This window comes from Dicentrarchus labrax, unplaced genomic scaffold, assembly GCF_905237075.1.
Source record: "Dicentrarchus labrax unplaced genomic scaffold, dlabrax2021, whole genome shotgun sequence".
NCBI lineage: Eukaryota > Metazoa > Chordata > Actinopteri > Moronidae > Dicentrarchus > Dicentrarchus labrax.
Genome location: NW_026136711.1, coordinates 22496266 through 22511062, shown reverse-complemented (window position 1 = coordinate 22511062; position 14797 = coordinate 22496266). Strand labels below are relative to the sequence as shown.

Genomic DNA, 14797 nt, shown 5'->3' with positions numbered 1-14797 from the left:
GCAGTAATGAACCATTTTATGATTCATTATCCCACTGCTGATTCCTGCTGCCAAGTCTGCAAACTTTCTAATTAGCTTAGGTCAAACATTCATACAGTTTTCTTCTAATTATCATCGCTTATTACAGAATGGACATCGCAACACGGCCACAAAGGAATAAATTGTATGTGGGTGGTGTCGTCAATGGTGAAACAGGTTTTATTCTCCCAGTGAATGTTACAGAAATGGTGAGGAAGAGGCAGGGATTTGCTGAATAATTGCAGAGGACGGGCCCTGGGAATATAATCTTTAAAGTAATCATTGAAAAATAAGGATGAAAACAGTGAGAAAATATACAAATTATTCTTTGGCAACTATTTTGTAAATTCAGTGGAATTCGCTAGTAATTGGACGAGTTCAGACTGTAGATAGTGGAAGCTAAGCCAGATTGGGTCATTCTTATAGTTGCCCATGCATTATAACATGTTCAAAATATAGAAGGTTGTAAATCAGCCTTTTTAAAAAGGTAGCAATTATGTGTATGTAGTGTGTAGTGTATAAATAGTGCATGACTTCATTCAGTGTTTCTATGAGAATAAGCAGCCACTGTTCCCAGCAGGGAATAAAGAAAACCACCAGTGAATGTGGGAAGTCCTTTCATTAAATTTGAAGTTTAAATCCGCTGCATGCGGTGCCTTTTCCAGCGGCCTAACGTCATGTTGTCAGTTTGCTATTGTAGTCAGCACAGTGAGAAACTTGGTTGTCAGAAATGAATGGCGAGGACTGGCTAACTGTGTATGCAGATGAAAGAGCAGAGCTTAAATGTTTTGCATGGAGCGATTAACCCTCCCACCCAGCCCACCCCACCCGACCCTACACACACAAACACACACACACCACAATCATCATTATCCCCGTACTTGCCTACCAGAGTTTCTCCAGCTACTGCTCCTTTCTTAATTTATAGACCATACTGGTGGTTTTACATGTTTTACATCGCAGCAGCAGAAAAAAGTTGTTAGCACAGCACTGACGTAGTTGACAAGATAAGTTGATACGTCAATATTGATAAGTCCAGTTGACCGGATAGATGTAGGTCTTGGCCTCGCTACCAACTTTTAGAAAAATATCTAGCTCTATAGCCCCTAAATGCTCCAGAGTGTGATCAGCAGTAATCTAAAGTATAACCAATGTATAGGCTAGGCAATAGGCTAAAACATTAAATTATTCATGAGACTTTAATTAACAAGAGAGAAAAATCCCCAAATCAGTGCCCAAACCAGCAGCAAGCGTGTGCTCCCTGCCCTTTTAATGTTAGCCTCCATTTTGCTACTGCACTCTCTGGTCTGCGGTTGGATCCCCTCTGGGAAGCTCCTGGCAAAAAATCATCTGGTTCACCTTTGTAAAGAGCAAATTGCATGGGTGTGTACGTAATGTGCAGTGGAAAATTGAGTGCAACAGATACAGCAGATAGAGAGTCAACGCAATGTCGTATGAGATTTGAAAAGAAGAGAAAGATTTGCATCTGCGGGGTTTCATTTGAGTGAAACTACCTCTGAGGTCTCTCATCTTTTAAAATGGATCTGAAAAGAAGTCAGCTTGCGTGGTACTCGAGGGACAAAGGTGACTTTTGATGGACAGACTCAGGTCTGTTCACAGAAGGAAAGGGATTTGATGAGAGGAATTTACACTTTGTTACTCAGTTGAATTACAGCATATGCTGTGGCTCCAATTAGTCAATGTTCCCACTACATGCTACATTTGTCATCTTAAAGTTATAAGCTGTGAATCTTGAGGTTTGCTCCAGCTAAGTATAAAATGTCATCTTTGTGTGTGTGTGTGTGTGTTTGTGCACGTACAGTACATGCAGGCAGCCTATATTCGTTTCACACGCCCCAGGTTCCTTCCAGTGGAGGAAGCTTCCCTGTCAACCAACTCACGCCACACTGGAGATCAACTCAGCCCCTCTCAACATCAAACCAGATTTAAATGTGCGGGGAAAAAAGCAAAAGTGATTTGTGCAAGGAAAAAAAAACGAGTGAAAGTGCAAAAAAAGAAGAAGAAAGCGATAGAGAGAGAGAGGGGATAAGGGAAATGGGATTTAAAGTTAAACCAAAAGAGAAGAGAGACAGTATAAACACTGCGGGCTGTATTTCTGTCATTCTTGACTTTACAGACTCCATCTTTCTCTCTCTGCCCCTCACTCATCCACCCCTATAGTGTGTGCCCAGTGAAGGGGCACTATCATTTACCCGCACACTAATTAGAACAGTCAGCACAGCAAACTCCACTTCACTCACCACCAGGCTCACAAATTACATTTCATGTGTTTGTTATTTACTGCTCTTCTTTAATTAAAGAAAAAATATTTGGAGGAGCACTCTGGAGGTGTGGTGAAATCTCTCCCTTCTGTCTTATTGTGTATATTGAATAATCATCCCTCCTTTGAGAAATTTCCATTTGCCTCCCCCCCTTTCTCAGTCTGCAATTACCATTTAGCAAAACTGAGGTCCTCAATGACAAATACACTCATACTAACTGCTATCCCTGAGTGAAACTGCTGGGATCCTGCACATGCATTTTAATTATAATTAGTTAATGCTGCTGTTTCAAAAAAAAAAAAAAAAAAAAAAACACGTTTTAGTACACTCAAAAGAATATAAATTAGGTTATACAGTATCTACTGGATGTTACTTTTCTCAACCAAAGCTACAAAAAGACACATTTTTCTCAGGGAAGGCTTAGACTTTGTTTTAGCTCGTCTTTGTGGATGTGTGAGTTGCTGCCAGTTCCTGTTGCTGCCGTTTTCTTTTGCAGGATGAAAGGTTTAAGGTTCAGGCTCTTTAACACTCAGCCAGGCCACAAAGCAGCCATGAAAAAAAAAAGTGAAAAGAAGGAGAGACAGAGAGAAAATGGGAGAGAGGAGAAGGAATTGGGTTGACAATACAAAGAGACACAGAAGGAAGTGGTACATGCCGATGCAGAGATGTTGGTATGTGGGTTTATCAAACAGTTAACAACAAACAATTTTTTCTCACTTACCTTAAAGGGCCAGTGGTAACATATGGGATCACCTGAACATAGGAACCGTTATGTTTGTGGGTACGCCGTGTTGAATTGCCATGTTTTGACTGTGGGCCAGAAGGGACAAACACTGGTTCTAGATTGTGTTTCCTGCATGTTTTGTGGCCACCGTAGTTTTTCCTTGACACTTTTTGAGAATTTGAGATCTGCAACTACATCACTAGATGCCACTAAATCATACACACTGGCCCTTTAAATATTATTTGAAAACTGGTCACAGTGAGGTCTTCAAATTATCCAGGTTAACTGGGACACTGTTCCTATAAATGGATGTTGCTGTGGAATTTCATAAATCTCACATTTCCACCTCCACTGTTTTGGGCCAGAGGCAAAAAAATAAACTTTAGAGATGGCTGTCTCAAAATCTGGAAAATTTATAATAAAACTATCTGACAATGTGTATGGCTGAATAACATCAATTTAAGTGAGAAAATATGTTTTCTGTAATTAAGTCCAACTGACCATTTAAATGAAATGACCAATGATTGTCTGATATAATCTAGGTCTCTCCTTTGGTTTTACTGCCAAAGATTCTGTAGGAAGCTGTAACTTGTCAGTGAATAATCGATGTTAACCTGAACATGGAGTGTATCCCTTTAAGATCTGACTTTGGGAAAAATACTGTCTGGACATTAACTCACTATGATTCAAAACAAGCTGTATTTGTCTCAGTGTTACCCTACCTGTCTGTGTGAGTAATGTCACCTATATGTCAAAGTAAGTAGACTTGAACTACACCACTAACACTTATTCACTAAAAAGTGGAATATGTAAATGCTTTATGGCAATGACAGTGATAATGGTTATGACTCTTCAAGGGGACTAAGCTAATAGCTTTAGCTATTAACGTTATAGATTTCTTATGAGGGACCACTTGTGTTCCACTATGATATATTACAGGCCACAGCGCCTTGTTTCTGCTCTGTGTACAGTAAATGCATGAACCTATTTATACAATGTTGGATTAATACAGGGCATAAGGCGCAGATCAGTTTGGATGGCTCTTTATCTGGGGTATATCAGTGTGAATAATGTGTGTACGAAGGGGTGGGGGGTGGGGTCACAGGATAGAGGTGGTGGTGGGGGGTTGAGAAATGATCTCACACAGAGATGCTCCATAAATCCCACTCATAATTGTTTCCCTACTTGGTGTGCAGTCTTGCTCCATAAAGGGGCAAAGCCAAGGGTGCTCTAAATGTCAGGGGAGCGGCACGCTGATGAATTACCTTTTAAAGATATCAGAGAGAGCCGCGTTTTACGTGAAAGATGAGCCCAACACAGCGCTCAGAGGCCCTGTCTGCCTGTGTGAGCATATTTCCCCCCCAGGGGAAATTTGTCTTTTTATCAACTGTCCGGAGAAGTCACGCCATATCCTCTCTGAATAAATCAAAGAGAATTAGTTTGCTGTGTTCTCTTATCTCTGATGTGCCTGTTTTTTCTATAGAGATCACCTGCAGATGTGTGTTTCGGTGTGTGTAACAGTAGAGGTGGCTCACATCTGCATCTGACTGGTTTAGTTTCAGCTGGCATCATAAACATACGTACACTTTGGTCTGTCTTATTACCCTTGATTGAAAGACAAACACTGACCGACACAAATTAATTCATCCTAAACACACAAATTCAGAAAACACACCGTAGCTCATGTGTGCAGCCCTGGGCATTAATGCGGATGATAATCCTTGCATTGCAATTCTTGCATAGCCAGAGTTTGATTAATACCTTGATGTTAGTCAAGTTAGCCGAGATGGTGCTAGTTTTAAACAGGGGTCGCACGGTGTCTCTTTGCCCTTGGCTAGTCTGGGACAGCTATCATTACAGAGCCAGTGCCTCTCCAGATAAGAGCACCCAGGACTTCAGAGCACACAGGCTACCGCTACAGCAACCTGCTGTGATAGCTCATGCTTAAAGGATAATACTTTTTACACATTAATCAGATGGCTCTTTGACCAGAGTATTGCACAACCCAGATGAAATTGAAATGCATGGTTTGGTTCTCTGATAATCTCCGCACAAACGTCACTAAAATATAGCCACTGGTCTCACTGAAATGAATCGGAGGCAACTGCGGCAAGTTTGAACATTCATGGTCGAAATGACTGAGATGCTGAGAGATATTAAGAGTCTCGCTAATTTCTCTCTCTATTTCACTCTTTCTTGTTCTTCAGACCATCTGGACTCCTGGCAAATGTAAACACTGTGTTATGAGAGACGGAACATAAAGCTGTTTTACTTTCTAATTCTGGTAGAGTGCAATTAAGTTAGTAGACGAACTGTCGCTGGCACGCCATACCACCACACAATGAAAGAGCTGACAAGGCATTCGATTGATGAGATAGAATATATATATATATTTTTTTTTTTTCATAATTCTAAATTAAAGTTGGACAATGAGCCTCAGTTGTCCCAACTCCAACTGTCAAAACATTGATTAACAATTTCTAGATTTTCTGTTAGTTGGTCACCTACTAAGAAAAGGACAGAGGTGATCTGATGTTACCCTTCAAATAATCAACCCTTTGACCTCAATCATATCTTATTTTTTGCCATTTCAACTTAGGAGTTTAAGGTTAAGTTTGTTTTGTGTTCTTGTCCCCCCCCTCATGGATGAAAAATTGCCTTTTCGGGCTGTGAAAGCAGCCACTCATTCGTGTTAATTTCTGTGTTACTTTCCATCAATCGTCCTCCCCCTCTCTCTGGGTTTTTATGTTTATCCCCATCTGTAGGGCTGCCTCTATCCGCCTCCATTCTTCCTTTGTATTTGTGTCTATGAATTTTGAGAAAAACATGTTGAGGAGCTCCCATTGGTGATGGCAGCAATTTGGCTTTGATATATTCCTATCCTCCAGACACTGCTTAGTGGTGCTGTAGTGTGTGTGTGTGTGTGTGTGTGTGTGTGTGTGTGTGTGTGTGTGTGTGCGTGTGTGTGCGCGCACATTTGTTTTACAGGATGCTAGAGAGTAATGAAACTTGGCTTTTGTTTTGAGCTACAATTTTAGAGAGAGTTTGGCAATGTGAAACTGAACATTCAGCTGAGAGAATAAAACAATATTCAGTTTTTTAGGCAATCTAATGTGATTGTGATTATTCAAAGGCTTTCCGCTTACAGTAACTGAGGTGAGCAGTGGATGGGGGAAGGTCGGTGGTGCATTTCTTACCTCTACACTGACAGCTCGTCAAAGGCTGGACAGTAATTGAAAAGCATGGAAAAAGTGGATAATGATCGTTTATTTGTGTGAAATCCAAACAAGGGCTGAGAAAAGCTGGACTTGTCGGTTCAGAGGCTTGTCTAGCTTTGGTTGGCTGAGTAATTAGATCGGAGAAGCAAGTGAAGTTCTCTTCAGCTCACTGCCTCGTCTTGTTTCCTCTTTAATCAGGTGGCTACGAAACCTTTGCACTCCCTGTCTTCTGACTTAAGCTTAGCTATTTAACACAGACTGAAAGAATTTTTGCCTTGTGTGTGTGGATGTGGATGCATACCGTTTCATGTTTCAAGTATAGAAAAAGCATAATCTGGATCAAAAAGTGAAAGAAAGAGAAGGACAGTGTAAATACAATATAAGTTACAAGAGTCTGGGGTACAGAGGAAACAAGACACATGTTGACGGGATTGTAGTGTTAATCCTCCACCAGCAGCAGCGTGTTATTCCGCTTCTTGTTGACTAGATGATGAATACTCCTCTTCACAACCATAAATCCTTTTTACAGAGTGCCACTGACCTGTGAGATATATCTTTGACCCTACATTTTAACTCAAAACACACACGTTGATGCTGTGAGCCACGCATGAAGAAGCAGACCAGTACATTTTGTGTTTCTTTTTTACCCCTTTACTCTCTCTTTCTCTCTCTCTTCTCTCCCAATCACCAAGCACCCAGAAATCCTTTGACACAAACATACATTGATGGACATTTTGCAGTAATGGCAAAGAAAATTCAGGAATGGCTTCTGCCTCCACATGCTGCGAGTGACACATGACCTCCTCCAAAGGTCATTTCAGATTCTACTGCTGCACTTAGAGATCACCCAGATTAGACTGATGCCCTGCTCAGATGGCTACCTACTGCTGGCCGAGCTGTCTGCATACATGCATTCTTATGTACTCGGCTTACTGCTGCTGGCACGGACAAGGTTGTTCAGCCAGGAGAGTTAACCTTTATTTTAAAATCAGGGAATTTTATTTTTAATATTGAAAAAACAGGTGCAAAGAAATAAATAATACAAAATTGTGGATTTAAATCTGATTATTTACAGTGCCTGTAGTTTCATTTTTTGTATACTTTGAGGGACTATGACACATAATCAGCAAGTCATTTACATTTCCTTTCTATTTTTTTATAACTAGAAGCATATTTTGAGTTGTGCTCAGTGCAAGAGGACCTTTCTGAAAACTGGGGTTTATAGTGTCCTCATGCAGCAGGAATCACAAAAACTGTTGCAATAAATGGATGCACTCATCAGTGTATCTTTTTTTGACTAACTGAGCACTTTTCTGTGTAAATGGATAAACCAGAAAACAGTGACTTAACTATTATCTATTGTCCAATTCGCTATTGTGAGTCTGATCATGTGTATTTTTCTGTGTGTGTGTGTGTTAATCAAACAGCCCCGGTCATCCTAAATGAGTTAAACTGGACTCAGGCCCTGGAGAGGGTCTTCATTGATAACCGTCGGGAGGACAGCTCTCTGCGCTGGCAGGTGTTTGGCAGTGCCACAGGAGTGACTCGATACTACCCAGGTAAGCCGCAGGGTACTGAGTCAAAAGTCTGCCTTATAGCTCACGAGAAGATAAGGTCTAAATTGACCCTAGGGTTCCTTGGCTGCAGAACATTGGCAATCTCTTATCAGATGGCTGTACTGGTAACTCGATAGACAGAATGAAATTATGATTACTTTGATCTAATCTAATCTGAAATATCCTACAATGCACTGTACGCCCTTTAACTTATTTTCTTGCTCTCTCCAGCCACTCCATGGAGGGCACCCAATAAGATTGACCTGTACGACGTCCGCAGAAGACCATGGTAAGTGGCATCTTTATCAGGACCTGTTTTCACAAGATGTTTTGTCACAGCATAATATCAGTGTGATTTTATTTCTTTTCTTCCCCACTATTAATGCCTACTAGCCATTTTTGGAAGAATACTAAAAGAACATCCATTATCTTAATCATTTTTGAACACTGAAACAATTTTCTGAGGCATTTATTTCCTAAATCCACACATTTGGACACTTCAGTGGCAGTAATGGTGATTGACAAAATTACGCTGGTATTGTCCTTAACCCTGGATATACTGTACTGAATAATATTGCTCAGACCTTTTCTAGTGTGGATCATCCTCCAAAAAAGCTCTTAATAATAATAATAATAATAATAATTATATAACAGTTGGGTTTGGTATCGGGAGGTTTACTCACTGATTTGGCGTTTACGACCTCAATTTAAGTTTGACTTTAATATATTAACAGCAAAAGGACAGCCTCTAACCCATACAAACAGCAGCAGCAGCAGCAGCAGCAGCAGCAGCAGCAGCCGCAGAGTAAAAGTGCAGAAAATTGCAGAAATTTAACTTGTCATTGCAACACCTGTGCTGTCAGCAGCAGCAGTGTCATGCTGTCTTAAAATTGTGACAAACTGTTGTGATCTGATCTGAGTCTACACACATGCTGTAAACACATTTGATTTTTGATTTGTGTGTTAGAGAGGAAGCATAATCTTGTATCGATGCACCGTGCTACTGAATATGTCTTTTGTGGTTATATTTAAGATCATCCTAGGTCTTTTCATCTTAATAATCTTCATACTGCTTTGCTCTGTGAAAAGGAGTAATCTACTTACATACATACAACTACTTTTAATGATTACATGCACTTCGCTGCATTACACAAATACACTTTACAAGAGTAACCTGTAACATACTGTATATATCAATGCAGCTGTTATAAAAAATGCTTCAGACAGTTCCTTTATAAAAAAAAAAAAACAAGTTTAAAAGAAGGCAATATGTTTTCCTGAACTGGCTGATTAATGCATACCTGCATATTAGAGGGCTTTGTAAATGTGACCACATCTGCAAAAGAAAGGCTTTGGCTCTTAAATCCAGCCTTGCATTAGGATTCCTGTACAGTATTTTGTCTCTGGCTCCTGTAAACCTCTTTCCAGCCCAGAGCTAAATAAGCGATACCCCTTAATGGAATGAGATCAAAATGTTTTCCTGACCTGTATTTATCTCTGTAAGTGATAATGTTGATGTATTGTCTTCTGCTACAAGGACAAAATAAGATAGGGGCTAATGTTTTTTAGTACCCACCTTTGCCTGTGGTACTATGCAACAGCTGATCTGTGTACAGAGTGCCTGGGCGGGCGAGTGTGATGGGTTGGACAGAACTAGGCTGCATTGGGCCAAACAGCCCCTTCACCCACCCGCCCAAGCTTTCCTGTCCACCCTTCCACGTTCAATCTACCTGCCACTGTCACATCGGCTTTGTGGCAGCCCTGCCTGTTGCCTGGTTACAGGTTGGAGTGAACTGGACATAATCATGACAGCAATGTTGATTAGACCTGACCTCGTTTTCCATCTCTGTCTCGGTCCAGCTCAGTCTGAGTGGCTGTTTGAGGTCAGGCCAGGCTTCTCAGATGAAGTCAACGACTCAGACCAAACAAACAAAAGACAAGCAAAAGAAGCCTTTGCATTCTGAGGAAGGTTGTATGGAAGATTTAAAACACACAACCTTGACATCTGTAAATTTAGCCACGTCTGAAAGACTATGAATGTATTCATCTTTAGAAATAAATTAAATGTAACTTCAGTCATTCATTTGATGTGAAGTTTAAATTGATTTATCCATAAAAAGATGGAAATTACAGTGCTGGCTGCCCTGGTTACTAAAAACCTCTAAAATAAAAACTGTATTCCATAATAAACCATCTAAAACTAAGATTAAGGATATCTAATCACACTTTACGTCTTTCTTACTGTGCAAAGTCCTGGTTGTACTGTTCCATCCCCAGTTGTATAAGATAAGAGACCGAATAATCAGCCAGTCACAGTAATTTCTTAACCATGTACTGGAAATTGCAAGTATAGTCAGTTTTGATGTGGTAGACGGTTCTTATTGGGGTGACACGTTTGTTTGCATTTAGATTACTGATTGCCTTTGTATTAAAAAATTAATGTATATACAATCATCAGGCTAACGAGGCGTTCCTTGACAATTTAATTAAGCTAATGTGAGAAGTCTCCCTAGTGCTCCACTGTCACAGTAGCCAACACTAGATACATGAAAAATGCTGGAGAACACAAGGCACAGCGTAGCAGGACAAGTTAAAACAAGGATCCTGTCTCTGATCTGTCAGCGCAACAACTGAAGTACATCCGACTTTAATTCTCTTACACATGTTTTGACTGGGGGAGTCTTCCCGGAGACAGGAAGGAACAAGGAGAGACAAAGATGAGAGGAATGCTGAGTGGCAGCAGCATGTGTGACAAGGTTAGACAGAGAATGAGGTGTATTTTTGCAGAGATGAACACCTTGTCACCCTCCCCCCTGGCCCTCCATGTTTGTCACTTCTGCCGAGCTTTTCCTCATGTCGGAGCCTTCGACATTCCTGTGGCCCGTTGCTTAGCAACTTGCGCCCAGCCGCGCTGAGTGGCGGGGCCGTGGCAGGGAGTGTCATGATATGTCAGGTCAGACTTGTGTGATTATAGTCTAACATGCTGTCTCCTCGACTGACATTCTCTGGTGAGGTTGGCCAATCACACACGTTACGAAAACAGTCCACAGGGGTGACAGCGACAGATAGCAGCATCCGTCACGAGGGACAGTAACACAAACAACAGCATGAGCATTTACACAAGTCGCACTGATGCCAAGATGAACACAACTCATGCATCCACTTGGTTAAAGTCAAATTTGAATTCTCCTCGCTGTTTGTTTAAGGAAGTATTATAATTATACTATAGCTGTTGTGTTTTGAGTTTTTCAAGGGGATAAAACAGTCTTTGGACCTCTTCTGTAAGCTTCAAGCGACTAGATGAGTTTTTCTCATGGTAGCAAATGAGTGAAATGTTACAGGCGACAATCCTAGGAGACGCTCTGTTAACTTGTGTGGTGTGTGACTGAAGCATGTCATATTGAGCCTATGAATGTTAGCTGAGATCTAAAGTTAGACTATGTAACTTTTGCTAAAGTACAGGATAATAGTTAATCCTGAAACTTAGTGTAAGAGTAGCAGAAGTAGATCAGAGTTGTCATAGTCTGCAAAATGTCAGTAACACAGCAAGTTTGCCACCATAAGTTATTGGTCATACCAGACAGAGTAAGACAATAAAACCCCTGAGGATGTTAAATTGAGTCAGGGTGCGTTTTATTGCTTATTGCCAACTTTAACACTGATTTCCACTACATGTTAATTTTCATTCATGTCATTTCATCACAGCTCCCACGCAAACAATGTCCTACGTTGTACAAAGTAGGCCAATTTAGCTAGTGTTAGCTGACTCTCTTTCACAAGTCCAGTTATGGTTATGGCATATGACCATACTGTATTCAAACATGGGGTAATGAATGAAGTGATATTACAATTTACAGATATTAAACCAATTAAGGGACCAGTACCACTGATGATGTCACCAAAAATGTTTGCCCTCTGGAGAAAACTAATGTATGCAGTCTCACATGTCCCTGCAGAAAAATTTGTTCAATTTGAATGTCACTTTTTTGGTAGTTACAATTTGACCAAATAAAAACACAAGTGAACAGGTAAACATACATGTTTAAATGACATACATACAAAAACAACTTTATTTGCATGTACTGTAAAAAACAGAAAAACACACACACACATTCTCACACATCCTCACACATCCTCCAACAGAACTATCAGCAGTCATCCCCTCACAAACTCACAGATACATCAGATCACATGGGGTGATATGCCAGATAGATACTGTAGCTTCACAAATATCCTCTATAGCAACTGATATACACAGATGCAATCGCAGGAACATGCTTCAGTGGCATTTGCACTGACACTGTCTCTCCAGGAAGACTCCCCCAGTCACAGATGTGATTTACTATGGAGAGTAGTGGCCAGGATTCATGGCCAGTTTGTAGTGTAACAGACCTGCAGCATTCCTGGGTCGGATGGATGGCAGCGTGACTGACCAGGTGCACCTCTGAGGAAAAAGATCGGAGGACCGCCTGCCTCTACAGATGGGCTCTCTCCCCGTCTGCTCCCCCACCAACAGCCCCAGGAAAATTAATGGTCCAGTCAACACACTTAATTGTCTCCAATTGCTCTGACATTAATTATTAACATTTGTCCATTATAATGTCTGTTCGTGTTATCAAGGGAAGCGAAGCAGAGGGCGAAGTGAGGGAGAGGGAGAGAGAAAAGTGAAAGGGCGAAGAGAGAAATAACCAGAGACAGGCATGGAGTCCTGTTAGCCAAGCGTTGCAAAGATCCCATTACCTCCCAGGCTCACAACAGCATGTAGTCTATATCACATATTGATTTCTTCAAAAAGTCAATCTAACCTCTTTGTAAATATTATGACTGCTGGTCAATCCTCGAAGCCGAGGCACCCCAAAATACCATTCCCAATATCTAGTGCTTTGCATCCTCCTCCTTTCGTTCTCTTCGCCCCACTTCAGGGAGAAGCAGAGTCAAAAGAAAGACCACTGTGTTATTGGTGAGACTGAAGGTGACACAAGGCTTTAGTGGTTTTAGTCTCAATAAAATATTTGACGTTTCAGTTTGAGCCGAGATGTGAGAGAAACAGCAGGAGACTTTTTATTTCATCCCACGAAGCAACAGTAACATACTAATACCGTTCTACTAATAATTGATGCTGATGTATTCCAATATGCATGATTAATTCAATATTCTGTACTTTTATTTCTAAGAAAGGAGAGTGGTTGAAAAATTTAGCATAACATTTTGTGTGTTCTTTTTAGGCTTAACCGAAAATATGGAAATGTGAATCTTGGTACCAACACTTCCAATAATCAACAGAAAGTAGAATAAATAAACGGCAGACAACATCTCTTTTCTCCTGCAGGCTCTCTGGGCACCGTCCTCCTATATTTTTATCTTAATTCAATCTTTATTCGCCTGCCACATCCACAGGAGCACTAAGAGAGCAGTAGTCCATAAAATAATAAGCCCATCAGCACAACACAAATCCACGCACACATGGGAGCTTGCACACAAACACAACTACATGCACACACATAGGCACACGCACACACATACACAAGCAGCCTTTCTGTGTTATTATACATTCTCACATTATTCTGCTGTTTCTCTGCTTAAATCTACTGTGCATGATGCGTGCACATCAGAGCTCACACTGTGAAGAATATTCACACATTACAGTGGACAAACACACACACAACACAGATGATACTATATATACAATGCGCTCATTATTTATATTTACTGTACAATGAGGCCAATAAACTTAGTCCACAACAAAAATCTAGACAAACATGAACTCACTTGCTGCTCCTGCACACTTCCGTACTGAAGCACATTAAAAGCCTGAGCCACTCAATGCACCGTGCTACATGTATCTATTGCACGTTTCTGAAATGTATGTAGTAGATAATTCCTTCAATTTAAATGTAATGCACAACACTTTGTGGAATGGGTCAGGGTGCATAAACACAATCTCCTGAGAGAGTTAGCCCCCCCGGCACAGTTAATGTATTGATTTTACAGCGCTGCGCCATGATAAAACTATTTCATGAATTCCAATGAGACTCCTTTACCACACTGCTGCAAAAGGAGCAAAATACAATCACCACAACGCAGAATATGTCATTGTGTTCATTGCTTGTATAATGCATTTCTTTTAGATTTATGGATGGTGGTGGCAGGTTGTAAGGGTGGGGTGGTTGGGAATGTTGCTGCTTTAATCTCCTCTCATTTGGAGCGATACCTCGTTCCACCTCAATGTAAAGAGCACATGTCTACTGCACACACGAATCAGGCTTTATCTTGATTGTACATATTGTGATGGTATGAACACGTTGATATCGTGAAATACATGATGGATGTTATGGCTTTCTGGTATTTTTTATAGGCATACATAAGTCACTACTTGCTTTTCGATTTATTCGGTTAATAATGCATCATAAAATGAAAAAAACCTTGGACAAAATTTTGGCACTTACATGTTATTTGCAATTGGCTGTTTGGTGAAATACCTTCTCTTGCAGTGTGTGATATAATGCAAACCTCCAACAGTTATTTTCCTTATCAATTAATCTGTGAATTCTGTATTTGATTAGTCAATTACTCTATGAGATATCAAAACATTTCAAAAATGCTCCACACAAGCTCTTAGAAGTCAAAGTGATGTCTACATATTTATTGTTTTGTCCAACCAACAGCCCAAAATTAAAACAGATTACCTATACAAATATATTAAACAGAAAATGCAGTAAATCTTCAATTTTGTGAGACCAGCAAATGTATTGAGTTCATTTTTTGCTTGATAACTGACTTTAATGATTAATGCCACAGTGCTTTGTAAGAAAATAACAAAAGAAATCACTGTGAATGATAAATTACAATGTATGTTTTCACTGGAAAACAAACAGTAGAATATCAGTCAGAAATAATATATTATTATTATTATTGCCTCAGTCAATTTTCAGAACTATGGTAATTTTTCTGTTCTTACAGGCTTTCAGGTTGTACTGTATTAAATTATGGTTCATGTAC

General features: G+C 40.3%; 1 protein-coding gene across 3 annotated transcripts in view; it reads left to right on the top strand.

Annotated features, from left to right (window-relative positions):
* cacna2d2a (calcium channel, voltage-dependent, alpha 2/delta subunit 2a) overlaps positions 1-14797 on the top strand; it is a 143630-nt gene that overhangs the window by 96881 nt on the left and 31952 nt on the right. For all 3 annotated transcript variants that reach the window (XM_051414526.1, XM_051414525.1, XM_051414524.1), the window contains 2 exons: positions 7670-7801; positions 8030-8087. In XM_051414526.1, the coding sequence (XP_051270486.1) occupies positions 7670-7801; positions 8030-8087 (190 nt within the window). The remainder of the gene's footprint in view (positions 1-7669; positions 7802-8029; positions 8088-14797) is intronic.